The sequence below is a fragment of the Bubalus bubalis genome, chromosome 6 (assembly GCF_019923935.1).
Source record: "Bubalus bubalis isolate 160015118507 breed Murrah chromosome 6, NDDB_SH_1, whole genome shotgun sequence".
Taxonomy (NCBI): domain Eukaryota; kingdom Metazoa; phylum Chordata; class Mammalia; order Artiodactyla; family Bovidae; genus Bubalus; species Bubalus bubalis.
Window position 1 is genome coordinate 43,212,568 of NC_059162.1, and position 25,389 is coordinate 43,237,956.

A 25,389-nucleotide genomic window follows, 5' to 3' on the forward strand; every position below is an offset into this window, starting at 1 on the left:
ATTCTTCTAGAACCAAAGGATCTTAGTACCATTGAGAAATCCTGTTACAGGAGATGTATCTCTAAGCCATTAAGATGCAACACTGTAACACACAAACATAATTATGCTAATGCAAAAGTAATCTTTTTATATACCATTCTGAACCATCTGAAAAATTTAAAATCTGATGACAGGTTTTGAAAAAGTTTTTTTTTTATCACTTGAATTCTAAAGTTGGAGAAATATCACTACTAAATGGAAAACTGCCTTTTTGCATTACCCATAATCACTGTATCTCTGCATTTTTTGAAGTTTAGTTAAAGTTGTGGAATGAATCTGAATGTGCCCTGAGACAGAAGGAAAACATAGAGTTGCCTAACTAAATGGAGAATCTTTTGTAAAACTTAACTAAATTCTTACATTTTGAAATTTTCACTACAGAAGAAAGAGAAATTTAGAAATTTTGTGACTTTAGGTCCATGAAAACTTGAGTGCACACCATAGCTCTCCCTTCTCTTTAAACCATTTTGTCCGTAAAAGGGAAAAAAGGTACTAACTTTGTAAAGTTAATGACTAAACTAGAGCTGTATGCATCAATAGGATTTATATAAAGACTGACACTGAGAGATAAAAGCAAGTTAAAGATAGATAAGTATAGTATCATCTTTAAAACTTATAAAAAGATAATTTTGTTTCTGAAAAAATACACATAATAGTAATATATATAGAAAAAAACATAGAAAACATATATTTATGTATAGTAATAAAAACATCTGAAGCATGGGAATAATAGATACCAAATTCAGGATAGAGTTATCTTTCAAGAGGAAGAAGGGAGATGTATATAGAGGGCAGTGATATCAATATATTTGCTTTCTTAAGCTGAGCACACTCATGCTGTTAGTCTTAATCAATTTTTTATTGATGTTTTCATTTAAAAAACAGAATTTACCAAACAGTAAATTCTATGACGGAGATAACACGTGTAAAGCATCAGGCACAAAAAAGAGGGTTTAACAAAGATAAGTATTATTCTGAACTTTGGGTTTTCCCAAGAAAATCTTCACTACTAGATAAAAGGAAAACATATTTACTCACAGAAAGAAAAACAAAAGCTTCTGCCAGGTGGATGCTCTAAACCCTGGAGCCTGGTGATTTTGGAAGATATGTTTTCTTTGAATAGATGAATTTTCTATGAGAACTTTTCATTTATCTGGAGGCTATTTAGCTTTATTGTTCTCTCAAATTTGCTGTGGATTTCTACGACTGAATAAAGCCCAAGCATAACGTAAACACTCCTTGACGTGAAATATCTCCTTTACCAATGTGAGTGTTGTAGTAGCTTACATTGTGGACAGTTTGAAAAACTTTGCCTTCCTCTTCAGCTCAGCAATTTGTTAAAGCTTACTCACCTTGATTTGAGTATGAACCTCTTTACTACAATCCCTCCTGCTGTGTTGAACATGCCTGCCCTTGAGTGGCTTGATATGGGAAGCAACAGACTTGAACAACTTCCTGATACTATAGACAGGTAAAATAACTTTTTTTTTTTTTGTTACCAAGAGATGTGTTGAAGCCATCTATGACAAATAAGAAAAACAAACAAAACAAAGGAGACCCCAGAGATAATCACTCACAATACATCTGTTTAGTGCTACTTCGGATTCCATCTCTGGTCCAGGGAACTAAAATCCCACAAGCCGTGTGGTGCAGACAAAAAAAGGAGGGGGCATGAGGTTTGGGACAGAAAAATGGGCCTTCTGACATCAACAAATTGACAAGAATACGCCACAATAACATTGCTTAGTGCTTGCTCTGTGCAGTTTAAAAACTGATTGAGGAAACTGAAGTGGAGATGTTAGTGAACTGCTGAAGATCACAGGAGGTGTGACAGCTACGATTTGAACCCAGGCATCCACACCCTCCAGTGGCTCAGCTGTAAAAAATCCGCGTGCAGTGCAAGTGATGTGGGCTTCGATCCCTGGGTCTGGAAGATCCCCTGGAGAAGGAAATGGCAACCGACCCCAGGATTCTTGCCTGGGAAATCTCATGGACAGAGGAGCCTGGCGGGCTATAGTCCCCTGGGGTCTCAAAAGCATCAGATATGACTTAGTGACTAATCAACACCTCGCCTGCACCCTCGCCTGAGCCCATGCTGTTAAACAATATGCATACTTGCCTTGCTCTAAATGGGCATATTAATAATTTCTGACTTTGCTTTTAAGATTCTAACTAAGATTAGATAACATTTTAGCAGTTCTTCTGCAAGATAGCCTATGAAATAGTGAAGAATTGTAGAATACCTTGATTTCATTTCTACTACTACATGGGAGTTGTACTGTGGATGGAGATTAGCTCTCTGATCCAGTTTCCCTAAAATCAGGTAATGTTAAGTCGGTTAACTCAGATAGACTGGTTAAACAAAATATTATATAGTATGACATTAAATTTTTTTTAAGTTAATAAGAACCAGGGTTTTCATATTATATGTGATTAATCACAGAAACCTCTTTTAATTCTTCAGAATGCAAAATCTACATACATTATGGCTGCAACGGAATGAAATAACATGCTTGCCAGAAACAATCAGCAGTATGAAAAATCTGAGTACTCTTGTTCTCAGCAACAATAAACTGCAAGATATTCCAGTGTGTATGGAAGAGATGACCAATCTAAGGTAAAACTTGTAGACACGGAACTCACATGTTCCTTTCTGACTGCAGAACAAAGTAATATGAAGAAATGATTATGAATAGATTTGAGTTCTCATTCACATAAATAAATACATTTAAAAATCTCTTCCAACTTTGACTATAGTTTATAAATAGGATTCATATAATACTGGCCTAAATTACTCAAGAATCCTTGAAACTAAAACAGTAGCGGGATTTATGAGCTTTAAGGAATGCCATCTGTTGGTGACATCTTCCTGAAAATCATCTTTATAATTGCTAACAAACTTTATCCATGATATAAACACCAAAACTGTAAGAACAGTGATTATTTTCCTTCTAAATAACTACAAATGGACACAGGCAATTATAACTTTTTACTAATTACTAACACATCTTCCTCAAGTATCTTCCAAAACTTAATTTCCTGACAGTGAGCATAAGACATTAGAATTCAGAACAAATCCCGCAACTTTCAACAGAATCATTCATTTATTTAGCAACTATTGCCCTGTACCCAGTGGTGAAAATACGATAAGACATACTTTTAAAAATATGCAGAAAATTTAAGTTCATAGCATTAATTGTACTTTTGAGATGCACTGGGATTGCTCTTGCAAGTTAAATTATACCACATTAAACATATGCTATGGACTAATAATTGCTTTTACAAGCTTGAAAAATAAGTTGTCTAAAGCTAATATTTTTTTCTTCTAGGAAAGAAACTTAAAGATTCTTGGGATATATCACATCTCACCAAGATGTTCAGTTATTGAAACCAGTTAAAAAAGAGTAATTTAGTATATTATCATTTGATCTTTCTCCAGGAAAATAAATGTACACTTCTATGGCACCTATAAAAATACTGTTTTTTGGTGAACTGCTAGGTTTGTCAACTTCCGAGACAACCCATTGAAACTGGAAGTAACACTTCCTCCCAGTGAAAACATAGAAGAGGAAGAGGAACGGGAATTATTCGGCCTTCAGTTTATGCACACATATATACAGGAGTCACGGAGAGCAGGTATGAGATTTGTATATAACACAGGTTAAAAATTCTTTTTAGTAATGTGTGTAAGTGTATATATATATATGTGTATATATATATATATGAATTCCTTTATAGAGTTTCATTCCATCTTACCTTTTCTGTCAAATCCTAGTCTCTTAGTCAATATTGTTGAAGGAAAAAAAAAGTGAAATTCAAATGTGTTCACAATTTTGATAAAGCCTTGGAGAGAAAGGTTGTAAAAATGTTAAGAAGTCTTTTAAATAGAGTCAGGAAATAAATTTCTTTGGTCAGGAACTTGAAGCAGGACCAAGTGATCAGATCAGATCAGTCGCTCATTCGTGTCCAACTCTTTGCGACCCCATGAAGATGTAATTCTTAAAGCTTCACTGCCTCATTCTATCAGTTTGTTATGTCAGTTACTCATTAAACACTACCTTCCCTACTGTTTCCTCTTTTTCTGCAATAATCCACAAACAGAAAAAATTGACTAGGAAAAAGAAAAAAGATTTTGCTACTGTGCCTAGGAGTGAAATGTATCAAGAGAACATAGATTTTAGCCAATAGTTACAATGTGAGTTTTTGATGTGTAGATTTTGATCACTGATAATTTAGAATTAAAACCTTTTTGTTGCTTTTTTTTGTGATTTGATACATTTTATTTTGTCATCCCTATTATAGTCAGGAATTACAGATGTTTTCAGTGTTTCTGGAGGAGACTTTTCTACTTGGCTTTAATTTTTATGCCTCAAATTTTATTATCTTCTTTGGCCTAAGCATTTTAATCTCTATTTTTTATTTTTTTATTAATTGGGTGTTTTTTTTTAATTTATCTATTTTAATTAGAGGCTAATTACAATATTGTATTGGTTTTGCCATACATCAACATGAATCTGCCACGGGTGTACACGTGTTCCCCATCCTGAACCCCTCTCCCACCTCCCTTTCCATACCATCCCTCTGGGTCATCCCAGTGCACCAGCCCCAAGCTTCCTGTATCCTGCATCGAACCTGGACTGGTGATTCTGATATTATACATGTTTCAATGCTATTCTCCCAAATCATCCCCCCCCCCTTCCTCTCCCAGAGAGTCCAGAAGACTGTTCTATACATGTGTCTCTTTTGCTGTCTCGCATTCAGGGTTGTCATTACCATCTTTCTAAATTCCACATATATGCGTTAGTATATGGTATTGGTGTTCTTCTTTCTGGCTTACTTCACTCTGTATAATAGGCTCCAGTTTCATCCACCTCATTAGAACTGATTCAAATGTATTCTTTTTAATGGCTGAGTAATACTCCATTGTGTATATGTACCACAGCTTTATTATCCATTCCTCTGCTGATGGACATCTAGGTTGCTTCCATGTCCTGGCTATTATAAACAGTGCTGCGATGAACATTGGGGTACACGTGTCTCTGTCCCTTCTGGTTTCCTCAGTGTGTATGCCCAGCAGTGGGATTGCTTTTTTAAACTATGGATAGAATGACTTAACCCAAGGGGAAGAGGACAAAAGGCATAATTATCTGTTAATAAAAAATAAGCAATAGGATAGTAATAGAAAACATCATTTTATAATTCACTAAAATGTGAAGAATTTAGTTAAAAGACTGTTCTTTTAGTTACATCTTCAGTTATTTTGAAGAGCAGGTATAATCCAAGCAAAAGGTAAATAGTATTTTCAGCTGGAAAAAATATTTTTACCAACATCCAAGGAAGGTCATTAGATCTGTTGTAGCAAGGTTGCAGAAAACAGTAACATGGAGGACAGACCGGAGGAAGATACGTAAAAAATTCGTGATAGTGTGGGGCCTAGGTTTGGATAGCAGAGTATAAATATATAAAAGACAGGTAGGAGACAGAATTGATGACTGAAAGAAGATGAGAAAAGGAGTCATCCAGGATGAATCTGGTTTTGGCTGGAACTACTAGATGACTGGTGATGCTGATGGGGAAATGAAGCTGGTTTGGTGGTAGAAGTGGAACATGAACTTAAGTTTCAACACAGTATATGTGATGTACCTGTGGGACATGCAGGAAGAGGTAGTTGTGTAGATCAATCTAAAGTTTAAGGAGTTTACTGAACCTGCAAATTTTTCTGGTCAAGAAATAGCTCCTATGTATATCCCACATATTCACTGTCTCATGTTATCTTAAGGGAAATAAGCAAGGTTGGGGAAAACAATAATCTTTACCTACAGCTGGCATGTTGATCTACAGCAAGTACTCTATGGCTTATCTTCCCATAGAGTACCTGGTATTATTGTCAGAAACATTCATTAAGCTAAATGGTCCACAGGACTTCATCAGTGTAATTCTTGTGTGCGTATATATGTTTTATGAAATATAACAGAGATAATGTCTGTTGTAGAATATCTTTTTATTTCCAGGCATAAATTGTTGAATAAAGTAAAACAGACTGTATGACACAAATTAGCATTGCCTAACTCAGCAAAATTGGGGTTAATTATTACAATGTATTATTATCTTCCTTTATGGTCTCAATTTGCAGGCATGAATAGCTAATTTAAAAAATAATCCAACTACTTTATTTTAATATTTGACATAGAACTTACAACAAGAGAAAAAAGGTTACAACTTAAACAGAGATAATAAAACCAAGTCTGTCATTAAAAATATTTTTATGAATTAGTACTATTAAAAACATAATATTTATTAAGTACTTACTCTGTACTTAGAACTGTTCTAAGCATTTTAATATGCTATATCACTTAATGCTCATATGACAACCCTGTGAGGTATTATCTTCGTCATCCCCATTTCAAGAGGGGAATTGAGGCACAAAGAGATCAAGTAGTAAGGATCTGAACCTAGGCAGTCTCATGAGATATATGTAAGTCCTAAGTAGAAAGGTCAGAAAGTAAAAATGTGCTAGACTTTATAATTAACATACTCACAGACCTACAAATACTAGTTATTTAAGAGTATCATTATAGTATCTAAATTAGTAATTCTGGATCTTTATCTTGGCAAATGTACAATGATTAAGACAATTTTTACAAATAAAGCAGAAATAAACCAAGGATGAGATGAGGAAAAGACTAACAGTCCTACCATATGTTTGGTTTAATGTTTACTTGTGCATAGAAACTGCTTATGAGCTGAGGCCCAAAAGTGAGGTTTTTGGTATCACTATCTAATTTCTACTTTATTCCAAATTATCTTCCCAAACAGGAGAGAATATACTTGTAATTGTCCTTATATATGTAAAAATGACCCATTAAAAGATGCTGATGCCTAATTAACTTCAGAAGTTATTTACAAATTTCAATTTAATTTGTGAATTAGGCTTATAAGTATCCTTTTTGAAGTTTTAACTAGATAATTATCCAATTAGTTATTATCCAAGAGGTAATTATCCAATTACCTCTTTAGTTTTAGTGTCTGTCATGATAAATTTTGATAATATATAAATACAGGTATGGCTCTTGAAATCTGAAGATAAATTCATTAATTGAGAACATTTCTGTATTTATTTGTAATAGAAACAAATAATCACAATTAATTATTCTTTCCAGATCTGCCTGGACAAAAAATCCATACATAAGCCAAATTCTCAGATTGGTCCTTGTTGTAAACTGATAATTGATCATTACATCTTGAACTTGAAAAATAAAAAGTATTAAATAAAACCAAAGGAAAATAAGTTTCTAAAATTAATGCAAATAGAAAGTGAATGTACTAGTTACATGCTGGCATGGTATGTGTTTCAGGTAACCAAGTCAACTGCTCGACTACTTCCCCAAACTCCATAGATGCTGATGGATAGTATAATTCAAGATGCCCTGCTGAAGAGGATTGCTTTGGGAATTTGGTGAATTCTCTAATGTTTGGATTTCTAAAGTAAAAAACAAAGCCATTATCTAAGTTCAATGAGGCCACAACATTTTTAAAGTTCACATTATCTGCTATTTAAATATTTCCATGGATATAAAAATACAATTAAAAAAATTTTTTTTGGTGGAAGACAGATGTTGCTCAAAATTTCTTTCCTTTTAAACACTTGCTTCTGGTGATGAAGAATGATTTGGTAAAGCAGTTAACAACACATTTTCCAAAGACACCAGAGGGTCTATATAGTACTGTAAAGCAGGACTGAAGCCTTTCTGCTGTAAATACTTGATTCGGCCTTGGTCAATCAGCAATTTACAAAGATGCCCTATTTTCTTCTTTTCTTCAACAGTAAGAAACCTAAATTGAATAAACACATATAACACATTATTAAAATTCTATAAAACCTTATAAAAATTATTTTAGCTATTCCTATTTATTGACAAACTGCTACATAACCCACCGTATGTTCTAGGTATGCTTCAAAGATACGTTTTGTTAATGCCACAATAAAAGTGTGTGTAGTTTAACTTATTCTAAAATTAGATGGTAAAATATATTTTCATGAATGAATTTTTGGCAGTATTCATCTAAAAATAAAGTACAGCAATAATAAAGTATTTCTGCCTTAGTGCGGTGCGCTTCAAAGTAGTCACTCACCCAGGCAAACCCTCAGGGCTGTCATCAGTGATTCTGTATCCTCCATCATCGTGCTCTTCACTGCCATCATTCTGTTTATCTCTTCTTTTTGTGGAACTATTTGAAGCTTCCAAAGTCGTTTTTCGCATCCCACAAGTCGCCCAACTACTCATTCGCTGGAAATAGTGGAAATCCACTGCTCCAAGGCCCAGAGCCCTGAAATATTCTTTGCCCACATAATGTCTCCAATCACACCTGTGGTGACAACAGAGCGCAATAACAATGCCAGCCACAGGGCTCCGCTTCTCTGGGGTTTTTTTTTCATTTCCTTCCTTGGCCAAAGTGTTAATTTCTTTTTCTGTTTTATCATTCTTTATGCGTTTGGCTAAAGGTTCTTCATTCCTTTCCTCACAACTGGCAGCATAGGTTTCAACCAAACATCGTAATGCAAGATCTGCAAACACAATTATGTGGCCCCCCCAAACCACATCATCTTTAAAAATAAGTCATTTTTACATTTATTAGGCAGTATGGTTTTAAAAGCCCAACAACAAAAACTTACTTAGCTTTATACCTGTGCTAATATCAACTTTGTTCATATTTGCTCTTTTCTCATTACTGAATAATTTTCTCTAATGATTTATTCTGCAAAAAGTCAACTCCCCCACCCCCAAAAAACTATGTGAAGCTTAAGATCTAAAATTTGAAAAACTATAGTCCAACTACTCAAACTGGCTCTCATTTTTCCTACCCTTGTTGAGGAAATGACTTGCAAAGAAAAAAATTATGTTTTCTACATATATATTCCAGGGAAGTTTTGAGCTTAAAGAACCCAAAAAAAGAAAGAAGAAAGGCATCAGCTAAGCATCTGCTGAAACTGACGTTCAGAGTCAGTCTTGAAATGTAAGATATTCACAGCAAACAGTGAAGAGTTAAGAAGAACAGGGTCAGAATGTGGAAAGCAGGCCTCACGGAGGCTCAAAGTTTAATCTGCCAGAGTTACACAACAAAGCTGAACCCTGTACTGTTTGATTTCAAAGCCCATGTTCTGTCTACTTTATCATACTACATCTGATGGATCCAAGTTTAAGACAACACATCTTAACATTTCTTTTTTTGTTTCCCCTAGAATTTTGATAAATAATCATCTTCTAGTGGGAGAGTCCTTTCTAAGCAATTCTAAAAAAATGAGTAGCTTCAGGAAAAGAACCATAATAGCTTCTGTAAATGACTGATTTCCTTTTTGGATGAAATATAACCCAAAGAACTTTAAGGTTCCCCCCACCCCCACCCTTTTTTAACATCACTCAGTTGTGTCTGACTCTTAGCGACCCCATGGTCTGAAGCCTACCAGGCTCCTCTGTCCATGGGATTTTCCAGGCAAGAGTACTTGAGTAGGTTGCCATTTCCTTCTCCAGGGCATCTTTCCGACCCAGGGATCAAACCCAGGTCTCCTGCATTGCAGACAGACGCTTTACCGTCTGAGCCACCAGGGAAGCCCTTATGATACAGCATTTACAAAAACTCCTAATTTATCCTGCAAAGTGGCCAAAATGAGCAACTAAATAGGAAAGCTCTAAAACTGGATATAATACAGGGCGAGTGCTACTAAGAAGATAATGAGTTACAAACAAGGGATTAAAACTACTGAAAAGAGACGCTTTCATGCTAAAACTTAATGTGTTCATCTCAACATTACTCATATGTTTACATACCTGTTGCCACACCACACAGATGCTTTCCAATTCCTACAACAGGTAGTTTTTCTTTGCTTAGCAAAGGAATCTTGTCTGAAATGAAGTAAGAACTAAGTTAGTTCTCTTGTGAGATAAGGCATTAAGTGGGCTTCCAAAGAGAACTAACTAGAATCTTTGAATTTTAGGGCCAAAAGAGGCACAAACAAAAAAATTCTCACTTTATAGCTTAGAAATAAGGGGCTCAAAGATGTAGTAACTTGATAAGTAACATAAGATGACTACTGATATGGAGAGAATTAGTTAAAAAGTTTTTTGTTTTCCTTTTCTTCCCACCTCATCCCCAGCAGGTCCTTTACTCCTAATTTAAAGCTTCTTGATTTTTTAGGCCAGTGCTATTCCATACTGACTCAGGACTTTACCCTGTTGAAGCCTTATTTAGCTCAATATTATTACCGATTGATAAAAGGACTAAAAAATTTCCCTACAAGGTTTATTTTTCATAACTAATATATATGACAAATACACATGAATAATACAACCAACATTTTACATTACACAATATTATATACTCCATATTATCAAACTAAAAATATAGCTTTTATTGTATCTTGAATAAGATATAATCTTATATAAGAATAAGACATTATTTTAGCTTTTCACACTGTTCTGAATAAAAGAGTCATAATATTAGTATAAAAAAAAAAAAGACATCTACAAGGTAATGTAGCAAAATGCAGAACATCACACACAGTTATGGCTTCTGTTCCCAACACCCCCACCCCCCCACCATCCAATTCATTTTCCTTTTTATAAGTTTCTGAAATGAAAAGTATGTTTCCCCCTACAAATTCAGCTATAGCACCCAGCACAGTTATTTGTCCAATGGAGGTCCTTAGTAAATATTTCAAATTTTCTGTTGCTTGCTTTCAGATGGTATCACATGGTAGGAGAAATTGCTAACAAGTGGAACAGTTTGCCCATGTAAAGTGACTTAAGAAACTTACATATCAGAGTGAAGAGAAAGGTTGTCTAAGCAAGCCCTTATGGAACTGGGGGCATCAGGGATTTTGGAAGAAGAGCTGAGACAGTTCTGTTATGAGTAACAGCGCACTGGCAGAAAGTCTGTTTAAGAAGTAGTCAGATCCACATCTCATCGCCACTTGATGATTACCTCTACCAACTGGTGGACAACTGGATAATCCTCTGAAGCAATTAAGACAGGAGGTCACTGGACTGATGGACGGTAAGAAGTGGAAAGTTGTGTGTGTGTGTGTGTGTGTGTGTGTGTGTGTGTGTGTTAGTCACTCAGTCATGTCTGACTCTGTGACCCCGTGGATTGTAGCCTGACAAGCTCATCTGTCCATGGAATTCTCCAGGCAAGAATACTGGAATGAGTTGCCATTCCCGTCTCCAGGGGATCTTCCCAACCCAGGGATCGAACCTGGGCCTCCCACATTGCAGGCAGATTCTTTACTGTCTGAACCATGAGGGAAGCCCAAAGCAGAAAGTTGATGTGTGGTAAAATAGCAGGATTAAGTGAGTATGCATATGGATGAAGCTCTTACTCCTCACTGGGTCCCACAACATTAGTAACTAGACTCTTACCCTCTAGGCAGGTGATCAAAAAGTGTTATTTGGGGAACCCGATCAGCCCAAGAGGAAAGATCATGTTTTAGACAAGTTACTTCAAACTGGAGCTTGAAGTCAACAATTCCACTTGAAGACTCAAGAGTTCATAGTCCCTTGATCCTCACTATGAACACACCATCAAAAAGCACAGATGTTTGAGCAGAGCCTCCAAGTTGAAAAAGATAGACCAAAACAAATGGAAAAGAGCAACTGAGTGCAAACAGACTCTAAAGGGAGAATACTTCTTAAAAAACGTACTGTTAATATCCTCACAAAGATACTGCATTATGAAAAAAAGAACAGTTAAAATAACAAAGATAAATTCAGAGAAAAAGATCTTAGAAATTAAAACTATGATAGAAGAAATTAAGTTGAAGAAATTTGTGAAAGTATAAAAAAAAAAGATAAAAGATATAGAACAGAGAAGTAAACTCAAGAAAAGTAGAGAACTATTCCAGGAGGTCTAATAACTAAATCATAAAAGTTCTCCCATTAAGGGAGAAAATAAAAATTGAAGTAGAGAAAATTAAGAAAGAAAGAACGCAAAGAAATTACCCAGAATGCAGGAAAATTTCCCAGAAAGCTGAGAATACTGGAATCTCTAAATCAGGATTTCTCACCCTTGACATTATTAACTTTTGGCTCCAATAATTCATTGTTGTGGAGAACTGTACTGTACCTTATAGGATATTTAGCAGGGCTCGGGTCTGTATCCATCTAGCCAGCAACATGTCTCCTCTTTTGACAACAAAAAATATCTCAGACGTTGTCAATCCTCCCTGAGGGCCACAACTGTCCTTAGTTGAGAACCACTGCTATAAACAGAAGAGCACACCAAGTGCCCAACACAATAGGTAAACATACGACTACAACAAGACACATTACTGTGAAACTCTGAGGACAAAGAAAAGAGCCTATAAATTTCTAGAAAGAAAAAAGGAGATGATATATAAGGGGTCAGGACTCAGAACAGCACTGAACTTTTGAACAACAATACTAATGGAGTAATAGTTTCAAAATTCTTAGAAATAGAAAGTCACTCAGTCGTGTCCAACTCTGTGAACCCATAGACTATACAGTCCATGGAATTCTCCAGGCCAGAATAATGGAGTAGGTAACCTTCCCCTTCTCCGGGGGATGTTTCCAACCCAGGGATCAAACCCAGGTTTCTTGCATTGCAGGCAGATTCTTTACCAGATGAGCCACAAGGGAAGCCCCAGAAACAGAAAAGACCCAGCCAAATCAAGTGTAAGGGTAAAGTTAAAGATATTTTCAGACAATGCAAGGCATCAAATTTCTCTCTGATGCAAGTGTTTCTCAGGAAGCTACAGAGGAGGTCTTTGCCCAAGAAGAGAAAATCAACAGAGGAAGATGTGGGATAAGATGTAGATAAATAGGGAATTAAACTATTCTCTAGTATGACATTTCATGCCTAGCTGATCCTGAAAAACAATTTCTTAGAGTGTCAACCCTCATCCCATTTATATTTTTCTAAATGTTAGATATAAAATTCTACATTAAAAACGGATTAATTTTGTTTTTCCTGAAGCACTGTTCTGCCTGATTGGATTTCTAAGCAACCCTCAAGAGTTTGAAAGTTCTTTGATTTATGGAAGAGCAACTGAAAGTTATGCAACTTACTCAAACACAAATGTTGAATATCAATTTGAAGTCTTTCAAACACTGAATTTTTCTTTCTGTGTTTGCCATCTACCTGTACAAATAGAACATTATTATAACAATGGGTTTCACGTAAGGGAAAAAAAAGCTTTATGAAAATAAAAAGATTTCTATTTATTTTCAAAAGTCAGAGCTAATAATTTTCCATTTTATTTTTTAGTATTTAAAAGTAGAATTGTTAACTGTATATTCTGTGACAGAAAATAACAAGTCCATGGGATTCTCCAGGCCAGAATACTATAGTGGGTAGCCTTGCCCTTCTCCAAGGGATCCTCCCAACCCAGGGATCGAACCCAGGTCTCCTGCATTGCAGGTTATTCTTCACCAACAGAACCACCAAGGAAGCCCAAGAACACTGGCGTGGGTATGCTATCCCTTTTCCAGCGGATCTTCCCAACCCAGGAATTGAACCGGGGTCTCCTGCATTGCAGGTGAATTCTTTACCAGCTGAGCTACCAGGGAAGCCATCACATTTTTATAAGCCTTGAACATTTCATAAATTATAATGTACACATTATTTCCTTTAATTCTAAAAATCCCCAATTCACTGATGAAGGCATTAATGTTCATAGATGTTAACTGACTTAACTAAGATTATTTGCCGGTTCCTTTATCTTTATCAGGCCCTAATACACTATTTGTGGCTTGCTTCTCTTCTTACTCTCCCTGAAAGATCACAACCATTCTCACCTATATCCATATACCTATGATTGATAAATCTACATTGTGGCCCAGACCGTTCTGATGAGCATACACAAATTCAATTGTCAAACAGAAAGTTCTACTTCAACAGCAAACTCACCCAAAACTGAACTCATTATTTCTCCCTCTGAACTATTCTTCCCCTTCATTCTGGCACATTCCCTGTCTGAGGGAAGAACACCACTTAAGTCATTTAAGGCACAAAAGGTCACCAGAATTAACTCCTCCGTCTTACTTAATCAAGTCTCATGGCTCCCACTATCATTACATTTCTCATACTCTTTCCCTCCTCTCTGTCTCACTGCAACATCCTTAGCTCTGGCCCATTTCTTACCTGGATCATAGGATGCTGCTGCTGCTGCTGCTAAGTCACTTCAGTCGCATCCGACTCTGTGCGACCCCATAGACGGCAGCCCACTAGGCTCCACCGTCCCTGGGATTCTCCAGGCAAGAACACTGGAGTGGGTTGCCATTTCCTTCTCCAATGCATGAAAGTGAAAAGTGAAAGCGAAGTCGCTCAGTCGTATCCAACTCCCAGCGACCCCATGGACTGCAGCCTACCAGGCTCCTCTGTCCATGGGAGTTTCCAGGCAAGAGTACTGGAGTGGGGTGCCAGGGCCTTCTCCGGGATCATAGGATAGTATCTTATTATTAATCTCTCTAGTTCAAGTTTCATACTCTTCTGATACTGCTAAGATGAACTTTTAAAAACTCTATTTACTTCACCAATCCTTATATACTCCTTAAATCTCTTCTTTGCTGCTTCCTTCTCCTCAGGAAACCTGAGGCTGGTGTTTCATCTTCTGGTAGAACTCTTACATATCTGGTACTTATCACTTAGTGTACTAAACCAATATACTTATAAAACTGTCCCATTAGATGTAAGCTTCTTGAAGACAAGAATTAAATCTTGTTTCCACTGTATCCCCAGCATGTAACAGGATAAAGTCAAATTCCTTCCATAGCATAAAATATGACCCCTTCCAGAATCTGTCCCACCTCTCCCATCTCACTGTTGAACTCTACTTCACACCATGTACTTCCATCACACAGAAATGTTCCTGTGTTCCCCTGTCTTTTCAGGCATTTTGTTACACTGTTCTTGCTTCCTAGAATGCTTCTCAAACCCTGTACCTAGCAAATACTCACTTTTCAAGACAGACCTCAAACATCACTTTTTCTATGTAGCCATTTATCATCCCTTCCCTGCAGTAAAACTTGTCACTCCCTCCTTTGAACCCACACTGTATTCTGTGCAGCATCTTTTTTTTTCTTCATATTTTAACACCATTAAAAAAATAATCATTTATCTATTTGTCTCTTCTTTCTAAATATAAGTGGGCTTCCCTTATGGCTCAGCTGGTAGACTCTGCCTGCAATGCTGGAGACTTGGCTTTGACTCTTGGGTTGAGAAGATCCACTGGAGAAGGGAAAGGTTACTCACTCCAGTATTCTGGCCTAGAGAATTCCATGGACTGTATAGTCCATGGGGTCGAAAGAGTCGGACACAACTGAGTGACTTTCACTTTCACTCTGAACATAATAGAACACAGGGACTCTTGTATTATTTGACTTTATCTACTCATTATCTGTCATGGTTCTGGTGGTATGCTCAATAAATGTTTACTGAACAAACAGTAAGTTTCAGAGGTAGGTAAGGACTCAAGACTTTTAACTGCTAGCTTGAGCTTGGCTCTTTTCACATATCTCCTTGTCTTTGTTATTATTTTAAGAACTCAGAAATTTAGATTAAAAAATTACCTTTAAGTCATCATTTTTTTTTTTTTTTTTAAGTCACCAATATAATTAGAATAAAAAACTACAATCAAATAAACACAAAAAACTCATTTTCTTTTAGAGGCTTTTTAAGTGCAAACAAAATCTGGCTACAAATATACCACAGTGTGGATTTCACTTACCTTGAATCTTGTGGTCACCTTTTCTACTAGGATGAAGTGAACTTTTTCAGCATCTTTTAAGGCAATATCAACCCAATGAGATAATTTTCCCTTTCCTGCTCCAAATTCAACAAAGCATCTTCTTGGACCAAGTAACTTTAAATTTTCAATATTACCTAAAATAGAAGCCTGCAAACTTCACGAGATTATTTTATAAACTAGAACAAAAACATGTGGCTCAAATGGAAAAACAGCAAGACAATTTCTGTATAGGGCACCATGTTCACAATGGTAATTTTTGTTTGGCTTTAAAGTTTTTCTCCTGCTTTTAAATACTTAACATGCAGTACTCAGAACCCTATCCATGCCAAGGACTTTCTATATATGTTTGAACAACCTTGTTTGAAATGGAGATTCTGTACCATGAAAGATAATCTAAACAAAATTTCATTAATACTATTTTAGAAAAAATAGAATGTTAGCTTCTGACAAATGAACAAAAAGGCCATTTTTAGTGGAGTTACTATGGCTTAAACATACCTGCTGTTTCAGATGTTTGGCTGCAGAATCACCATTTTTAGGGTCATTAAGGGCATCATGCAATGCTGGATGGGACATAATTTGATCTTTAAGTGTGCAGTTCAAACCTGTGCCAAATAAAAGCACACAAGCCTAAACAACCAAGTGTGAAACTGTAGGGTTCTAAGCAATGGTAGTAATATTAAACCACAGAGAAATTTCCCTTCTCCAGGGGTCTTCCCAATCCAGGGATCGAATCTGGGTCTCTTGCATTGCAGGCAGACTCTTGACTGTCTGAGCTACCACGGAAGTTCAACTCATATACTACCTCATTGTTCTAATAAAATTTAACTTGTAAATTTAGGCAGACTTACCTTCACTTGCTTTTCTCAATTTCTTAATTAAGTTTTCCAGCTGCTCTTCAGAGAGAGACGAAATTGGAACCTATATACAAAAATGGGACATGAGCTGGTCTGGGAACTGATAACATTGATTCTATAAGAAAACGCACTTTACGTCAAAATAGTTAATTTATTTCAAAAATTTGAACAATAATTGTAAGCTTATTTACAGTGTGGAGATGCTCTAGAACACCTCATAAAATTAAAAAGTCAAGTACTTACTAATTGATCTGGTATTTCAGTTTCATCTTTTAAACCTGCATTAATATCTTGAATAAAGAAGTCCTTAACAAAAACAAAATGATAACAAAAGTTATTAATGTGAAGAGTTCACAAAAATTAAGGCCAAAAACTGATTCATTCCTTCTAATACTCTGCACCTGCCACCTTCTCTTTCTTCCATTCATTTATTCATGAAAAAATTATTCATAAATAATTACTGAGAGACTAGTCTGGTCCTTAACTTGCTTTAGTTGCTGACGATTCACCAGAGTGAACAGAACAGACAAAAATCTCTGTGTTGCTGGATCTTACATTCTAGTGAGCTGGCTATCTGAATAGACATTTATAGTCTAAAGAAATTCATTAGTAATTTCTATGAACATTTTTACCTATCTCTAGCATAGACTGAGGATGTTACTTTTGCTAACTGTTAAAGCAAAAACAAAGGCCCAACTACAAATGGCTGTTTATCAGATAGGTAGCATGGCCACAAACAGATATGAAAAAATATTACAATGGTTTAGGTCTGATTTCTTCTATTTTAAAATACTAATTAAAACAGAATATAGAAATGTCCTGTGATACTATGTTGTATAAATTAACATAGTGAGATATTTCTAGTCCATTTTCAGAGACAGAAAGACTCTAAGTAAGGATCTAGTTCAACATGTTCAATAATGAAAATGTTCTATATCTGCCCTAGCTAACATGGTAGCTACAGCCTTGAAATATGGCTAGTGTGACTGAGGAACTGGACTTTCATTTTGCTTAATTTTAATTAACTCAAATTTAAATAGTTACACATGGCTAGTGGCTACATTGAAGAAACCAATGGCAACCCACTCCAGTACTCTTGCCTGGAAAATCCCATGGATGGAGGAGCCTGGTAGGCTACAATCCATGGGGTCGCGAAGAGTTGGACACGACTGAGAGACTTCACTTTCACTTTTCACTTTCATGCATTGGAGAAGGAAATGGCAACCCACTCGTGTTCTTGCCTGGAGAATCCCAGAGATGGTGGAGCCTGGTGGGCTGCTGTCTATGGGGTTGCACAGAGTCAGACATGACTGAAGCGACTTAGCAGCAGCAGCAGCAGTGGCTACGTATTAGACCATGTAGACATAAATGAATGAAATAGTGTAATTTTCTACAAATTCTCTTTTGAAGGTGAAAAGAACTCCTGAGACATTATGTAAAGTACTTTAGTTATATTAGACATTAATGCACAGGCGTTAGTTATACAAATGGCAGAGAAGTAATGTGCGGATTGTGGGTTGCTACTTTTACTTATATGGGTAATAAGAGAAACTAGTGATTAAGTGGAACAGGTTAGAAAGTGAGTATTAGAGTGTTTTGTTGGATAACTGACAAAACTATAACAGAAAATTATTAATAGCTACAACTATTAGTAAAGCAAAACCTGGGTTTCATGTTTTACATAGTGTACTAGACAAAAACTGTTCTATGTTTCTTTTCTCTATCTGGTCACCCCACTGCTTTTCTCCCTTTCCTTTCACTGTGTCCCTAGCATGCAATGAAATCTGTGCATGGGTATTCCATTTTTTTGGGGGGCCCAGTGCCACTCAGCCTGTGGGATCTTAGTTCCCCAACCAGGAACTGAACCTGGTTCTTCAGCAGTGAAATCATGGAGTCCTAATCACTGGATCACCAGGAAATTTACAGGGGTATTTCAGTTTTAATAAATTCACTTTTTATCTCAAACTGTTCTCAGAACACATATTCAATCTGTTTGCTTTAACTAAAGCCTAACAGTTAGGTAAGGAAGAGAACCTCCATGCCTGTGAAAGTGAAAATGTTAGTTGCTCAGTTGTGTCCGACTCTTTGCAACCCCATGGAATGTAGCCTGCCAGGCTCTGTCCATTGAATTCTCCAGGATAGAATGCTGGAGTGGGTAGCCATTCCCTTCTCCAGGCGATCTTCCCAATCTAGGGACTGAACCCAGGTTCCTTTGTGGCTCAGATGGTAAAGAATCTGCCTGTAACGCAGGAGACCCAGGTTCAATCCCTGGGTTGGGAAGATCCCTTGGAGAAGGAAATGGCAACCCACTCAAGTATGCTTGCCTGGAGAATTCCATGGACAGAGGAGCCTGCTGGTTACATGTAGTCCATGGGGTTGCAAAGAGTCAGACACTACTGAGTGACTAACACTAACAACTCCTGCATTGCAGGCAGGTTCTAAAGAACCTGTCTGAGCCACCAGGGAAGCCAGATAATCTCCATGCATAGTTGAAAGTAAAGGCAACATTCTTTTTACTAAGAGGCTAACTAGGGATAGTCATCACTTTTCTACTACACATCTTAATGTAAACATTTTTTCTTTTTAAACTTATGCCATCTGGCCTACTGGGTTTCAATTAGGAGGCATTTGGAAATGTATGGGGATAATTTGTTGTCAAATGACAGTGGTGTTGGGAATTCCCTGGTCGTCCAGTGGTTGAAAATCTGTCTGCCAATGCAGGAGACAGATTTGGTCCCTGATCCAGGAAGATTATTATCCAGGCGCAGTTATGCGCCATAACTACTGGACCTGTGCTCTAGAGCCTGGGAGCAGCAACTACTGAGCCTATGTGCCACAATGACTGAAGCCTGCGCACCCTAAAGCCTGTGCTCTGCAACGAGAAGCCACCGCAATGAGAAGCTGGCATACTGCAACTGGAGAGTAGACGCTGCTCTCCACAATTAGAAAAAACCCCACACAGCAACGAAGACCCAGCAGAGCCAAAAAAAAGAAAAAAAAAAAAAAAAAAGAATTATATATTTAAAAAAGGACTCAGTTCAAGTGTTACTCTCTCTGGAAAGTCTTTCTTGATCCCTCAGATTTAATTTTAATGCAAGTATGTGCTCTTATCACATGTACACTTACTTCTTTCATTGAACTTAAGAGTTCACTGAAGACTGGGATCATATTTTATTGAAATAAACTTGTATGCTAATGTGCTAAGTTGCTTCAGTTGTGTCTGAGTCTTTTTTACCCTATGGACTATAGCCCCCGAGACTCCTCTGTCCATGGGATTCTCCAGGCAAGAATGCTGGAGTGGGTTGCCATGCCCTCCTCCAGGGGATCTTCCTGACCCAGGGAATGAACCTGTGTCTCTTAGGTCTCCTGCACTGGCAGGTGGTTTCTTTACCACTAGCGTTGGCACTAAGTATTTTTGAATAGATAAACTGTGGAATTACTCTCTGAATACTATTTTTGTTGCAAAATCATCTGTTACCTGAATTAGGACTCTTAGTGGATTCACAGTCTAATGTCCTATATACACTCAGATGTATTTACCGTATTTCAGTCTCTTGAAGCAAGAGCTTTGTTAAAAGCTCATATTTGTAATCTACTAAGTATATATAAATATTACATAGCACCTATTTTATCATTCCATTTTACTGACCAAACACTTACAGGTTTCGGCTTCTCTCTTGAGTTACACTTTTTCAGATGCTTTGCTAGTTGATCTTCATATACTGTGCTAAATTTAAAGAGAAAATTATTTAAAATAAGACTGTGATAATCACTGTTTCTAGCATAGAAAAACCCTTCTCCAACCCATACTTACTGTTTTGGATCTAAAGGACACAGAATTCTTTTCCGAGCATTTTCTTCCTAAAAACAACCACCAAAAAAAGAACATATTTATTCTAACTATATATCAAGTTTATTGCTTACAGATACTAGATACAACTTCAGTATAATCCTAAGCTTATGCTATCCCAAAACAAGATTAAGGAAACCTTAAAGGCACATTAACAAAACACTCCCAAAATCAGATCATCGAGTTTAAAACACAAATCTCTAGTGTAATGAGATATCACCTCATACTTGTCAGAATGGCTATCATTAAAAAGAACATAAATAACAAATACTGACAGTCATGTGGAAAAAAGGAAATCCTCATTCACTGTTGGTAGGAATGTAAATTGGTATAGTCACTGTGGAAAACAGTAAGGAAGGTTTTCAAAAAACAAAAAATACAACTACTATATGACCCAGCAATTCTACCTCTGGGTACATATCCATAAAAACACTAATTCAAAAAGATATGTGTACCCCAATGTTCACAATAGCATTATTTATAATTGCCAAGATATAGAAGCAACATAAATATTCATCAACAGATGAATGGATTAAGATGATGTGGTAAACACACACACACACCCCCTATGGAATAGTATTCAGCCTTTAAAAAGACTGGAATTCTGCCATTTGCAACAAAATGGATAGACTTTGAGGATATGGTCAGAGAAATAAGTCAGACAGGGAAAGACAAATACTGTATGATATCACTTATATGTGGACTCTAAAAAAACAATACTCCTAGCAAAAATAAGGAAAAAAAGCAACAGAGTCACAAATATACAGAACAAACTACTGAAGAGAGGAAAGGGGAGAGGAGCATTATAGGGGCAGAGGATTAAGAGGTACAAACTATTATGTATAAAATAAACTACAAAGATATATTGTACAACACATGGAACATAGCCAGTATTTTATAACCATTGTAAATGGAGTATAACCTTTAAAATTGTGAATCACTGTATTATACATCTGTACCCTGGTGGCTCAGATGGTAAAACGTCTGCCTACAATGTGGGACACCCAGGTTTGATCCATGCGTCGGGAAGTTCCTCTGGAGAAGGAAATGGCAACCCACTCCAGTACTCTTGCCTGGAAAATCCCATGGACGGAGAAGCCTGGTAGGCTACAGTCCATGGGGTTGCAAAAAGTCAGACAGGACTGAGCAACTAAACTTTCACTTCATCTATACTTCAATTAAAAAAAAACCTTTAGTGTAGCTCGTTTAGGTATATATGAGCAAATATTGCTTTGGATAACATTGATCTACAGCTTCAAACAGGTTATAGAGAAAGCCTACATATGTAATTTTCAATCTATGACAGCACTGACTAGATATACACTATTATTCTAGGGACACTAAGGAAAAAAATGCTGCCGGTTTAAATTATGACATATTGATTATATTATGTAATCGTAATATCGTTGATATTAGAAAATATTCTGATTTTAGAGATGTTAAAATGTGTGGGAAAAGTGTGTCTCAGACACAACTAAAGATAGATCTTCCTCAACTTATGATGGAATTACATCCTGATAAACCCATTGTGCGGAGAAGGCAATGGCACCCCACTCCAGTACTCTTGCCTGGAAAATGCCATGGACGGAGGAGCCTGGTAGGCTGCAGTCCATGGGGTGGCTAAGAGTCGGACGACTGAGCGACTTCACTTTCACTTTTCACTTTCATGCATTGGAGAAGGAAATGGCAACCCGCTCCAGTGTTCTTGCCTGGAGAATCCAAGGGATGGTGGAGCCTGATGGGCTACCGTCTATGGGGTTTCACAGAGTCAGACACGACTGAAGTGACTTAGCAGCAGCAGCAGCAGTAAACCCATCCTAAGTTGACATATTCTCAAAAATGCATTTAATATACCTAACCTACCGAGCATTATAGCATAACCTAGTCTATCTCAAATGTGATCAGAACATTTATCAAAAGTCTATAGTTGGGCAAAATCATCTAAAAGCCTATTTCATAATAGTGTTGAATATCTCATGTATTTTATTGACTACTGTACTGAAAGTGAAAAACAGATGATTGTGTGGGTACAGAATGACAGTTAGCATATTAGTTGTTTACCCTTGTGATACTGTGGCTGACCTGGAGCCCTGACTCCTGACACTGCCCAGTACTGTGTATCACCAGCCCCAGAAAGATGAAAAATTCAAAATTCAAAGTATGCTCTCTACTGAACGCCCACTGCTTTTGCAGTATCATAAAGCCAAAGAATCATAAGTTGAGCCACAGTCAGTTAGGGATGTCTATACGGTCTTTTAACCACTTGGTACGTGATCATACTCTGCTGGCTTTGCAGCTTTTGGTACAGAATAATAACATCCTATTCATTTCTAAGTTACATTGATTTAATTACAAGTACTCAGAAAAAATAAAGGAGTTAATAGTTAATAGTGTTGGCAAGTGTGTATAACAGTCAAAACCAAAGGTCAGTCAGACTGCTTAGATTCCTAATTTTTCTAACAGTTCCTAACTATCGGCTCCTAACTCTATGATCTGAAGTCTTACTGCCTCATATGAAAGATAAGAATAAGGTATCTTACTTCTCAAGGGTTGTAAAAATTGAGCTAATAGGTTTCAAAAGAAATGTTAGCACAGTGCTGTTCATACAGCAAATGCTGTGTTCATTACTAGTATTAACAATTTCTTTTTCAGTCTATTTCAGTTCTGTTCTGTCTCCTAGCGAATCCACAAAATGATGTTCACTGAACTTCATGAACAAGTTAAGAGACTTTTCAATATCTTTTGAAGATAAAGCACATATTCTTCCCTATTTGCTGACTTTAAAGTCTAAACTCCATGAAGGAGAAGACTCTATGTTAACTTCCCAAAGTATAATGAATGATAAGTACGGGAAGAAAGTACTTTTAGAATTTGTTATTTGTTAGAAACAAGGCTTCTCAACCTTGGCACTACTGATATTTGGGGCTGGATAATTCTTTTTTGTGGGGGCTGTCCTGCCCACTGTAGGATGTTTAGCAGCATCTCTGGCCTCTAGCCACTAGATGCAAGAAACAGTCTTCAGCTGTGACGACCAAAATGTCTTCAAACATTGTTTGGGGAGGCTAAATCACCCCCACATTAGAAACACTGGGTAAAAATAAGTACAAGTTATACTTGTACTTATAACTCAGCCATATATGACACTTAAGAAAAGAGATGAAAACAATATACTCAATCATAACAAAAATTAAAGATTCAGTGAAAGTGTTAGTTGCTCAGTGTCTCCCACTGTGTAACCCACCAAGCTCCTCTGTCCATGGAATTTTTCAGGCAAGAATACTGGAGTGGGTGGCCATGCCTTTCTCCAAGGGAACTTTCCAACCCATGGATTGAACCTGGGTCCCCAGCATTGCAAGCAAATTCTTTACGGTCTCAGCCACCAGGCAAGTCCAGGATACCCCAAACTGAAAACCAAACTATAGTCATTGAAAGTGTTTCCACTTGGAGCTTTCAGTCTTTTTTCAAGAGATTAATAACATGATGTCATTCCTCTGCAGGAATATGGATTACCCTGTAAGGATCTAGTCATACTCTACTACTGTTTCCATCTGCTGTCATCTTCTGGACGTCTGGTTAAGGTGAAATACCAGGCCTTATAACAGGGAGAACAAAATCCTCCTGCAATCATAAAATTCATTTTTCAGTCAGGGGATGTTTGCTGGTCCTCTCAAAATACAACAGAAAGTGTACTTCAGAGTTCCTGTAAGTCACAGGTCAAAAGAAGAATAAGCTTGTTTCAGTACACTTCATTCCAGCCAAGTATCGGTTAAATCAAAATATGAGTTAGAGCTATAGCTATGAGGGATCAGTAGCAGATGAAGGGGTTCTACAGTGGTATTGGTACTGGATATTGCCTAGGAGGATAAACCATCTAACAAACAAAAATAATGTAAATAATACTGGATATTCAGAAGGCAGGAAATCAAATGGTTTTCTCTATGGCTTAATCTTCCTAAAACCTATGAAACATGCTCTTTTTCTATAAGCATTATGCTGATCTTGTTTTTAAATGCCCTGTCATATATACTCTAAAGAAATACACATACATAAAAATATAGGCTGCTTGACAATACAATCATATGTACAATCGAGCAAAACTGTACACTTTCTGTTCTCAATTTTAAAAGAATTCATTCTTACGTGTTTTTTAAATCTTTCCTTCCCCTTTTCAGCAAAGTAGTTACTAGTTGCTTTCAAAAGATTGTACGTCTAAATAAAAAATTTTTAGAAGTTTCTCTCAACCGCATTCACAAGACGTGATTATCGTTCACGAAACAATGAAAACACAATTAGTGAAACCTTGGATTCTTTCATTGATCACTCTTCTTTCTAAACCACCATTTCCCATCAGGAAGGCGGAGAGTGAGCCGAGCGCAAGAAGCGGTAGTCTGCAGTAAAACTAAAATCTAGCATTACCATGAGTTGGTATCAAGATAAACGGGTCACTGCTGGCGCTTTACTTAAATAAAACAATGCACTTCACTACGGCTCATCATTTCTCCCTAGAGAGGCCAGTATTGCGTTTATCACAGGAAAAGCTGCAAAATCCAGGGGGCTGAAGCAGAAATCTGTCAGAGGGGAGGTGCCGGACCAGGAAACTTATTTCCGACCCTCGAGAGGGTAAGGCGATACCAGACCTCCGAGGCTCCAGCGTGTTCACCACAGAACCTTTTTCCGGCTGCCACCACCATCCTGCAGAACCGCTTCTTCTTTTCCACAAAATAACCGCATCGCCCCTCTTCTGGAAAGGCAGTTCCATGCGGCGTCAGCGCAGCGGCCGCCATAATTCAGGGCTCACTCCGGGTGGCAAGCATTGATCGGCTGAAGAGACGAAAAGTTCTCAGATTCACTCCGGCCCCCTTCCCGTAACAAATATGGCTGCG

At 37.1% G+C, this 25,389-nt stretch overlaps 2 protein-coding genes across 8 annotated transcripts in view; one reads left to right on the top strand and one right to left on the bottom strand.

The window, feature by feature from the left end:
• LRRC39 (leucine rich repeat containing 39) overlaps positions 1-7,651 on the top strand; it is a 22,788-nt gene extending 15,137 nt beyond the window's left edge. For both annotated transcript variants that reach the window (XM_006049786.4, XM_006049787.4), the window contains exons 6-9: positions 1,365-1,510; positions 2,504-2,656; positions 3,539-3,675; positions 7,395-7,651. In XM_006049786.4, coding sequence (XP_006049848.1) covers positions 1,365-1,510; positions 2,504-2,656; positions 3,539-3,675; positions 7,395-7,450 — 492 coding nt within the window. In that variant the 3' untranslated portion in view covers positions 7,451-7,651. The remainder of the gene's footprint in view (positions 1-1,364; positions 1,511-2,503; positions 2,657-3,538; positions 3,676-7,394) is intronic.
• TRMT13 (tRNA methyltransferase 13 homolog) lies at positions 6,022-25,312 on the bottom strand. Of its 6 annotated transcripts, XM_006049790.4 has the most exons (12): positions 25,144-25,281; positions 24,038-24,124; positions 20,471-20,517; positions 20,317-20,383; positions 16,900-16,962; positions 16,651-16,720; positions 16,298-16,404; positions 15,779-15,946; positions 13,119-13,191; positions 9,867-9,941; positions 8,173-8,605; positions 6,022-7,872 (listed from the first exon to the last, which is right to left on the bottom strand). In XM_006049790.4, the coding sequence occupies exons 2-12, from the start codon at positions 24,062-24,064 to the stop codon at positions 7,677-7,679; spliced, it is 1,326 nt and encodes a 441-aa protein (XP_006049852.1). In that variant the 5' UTR covers positions 24,065-24,124; positions 25,144-25,281; the 3' UTR covers positions 6,022-7,676. The 6 variants fall into 6 exon arrangements, with proteins under 6 accessions (XP_006049852.1, XP_006049851.1, XP_006049850.1 ...); XM_006049789.4 differs by lacking the exon at positions 24,038-24,124 and having other exon boundaries at positions 25,175-25,312; XM_006049788.4 differs by lacking the exon at positions 24,038-24,124 and having other exon boundaries at positions 25,144-25,290.
• Between the last annotated feature and the right edge of the window lie 77 nt (positions 25,313-25,389).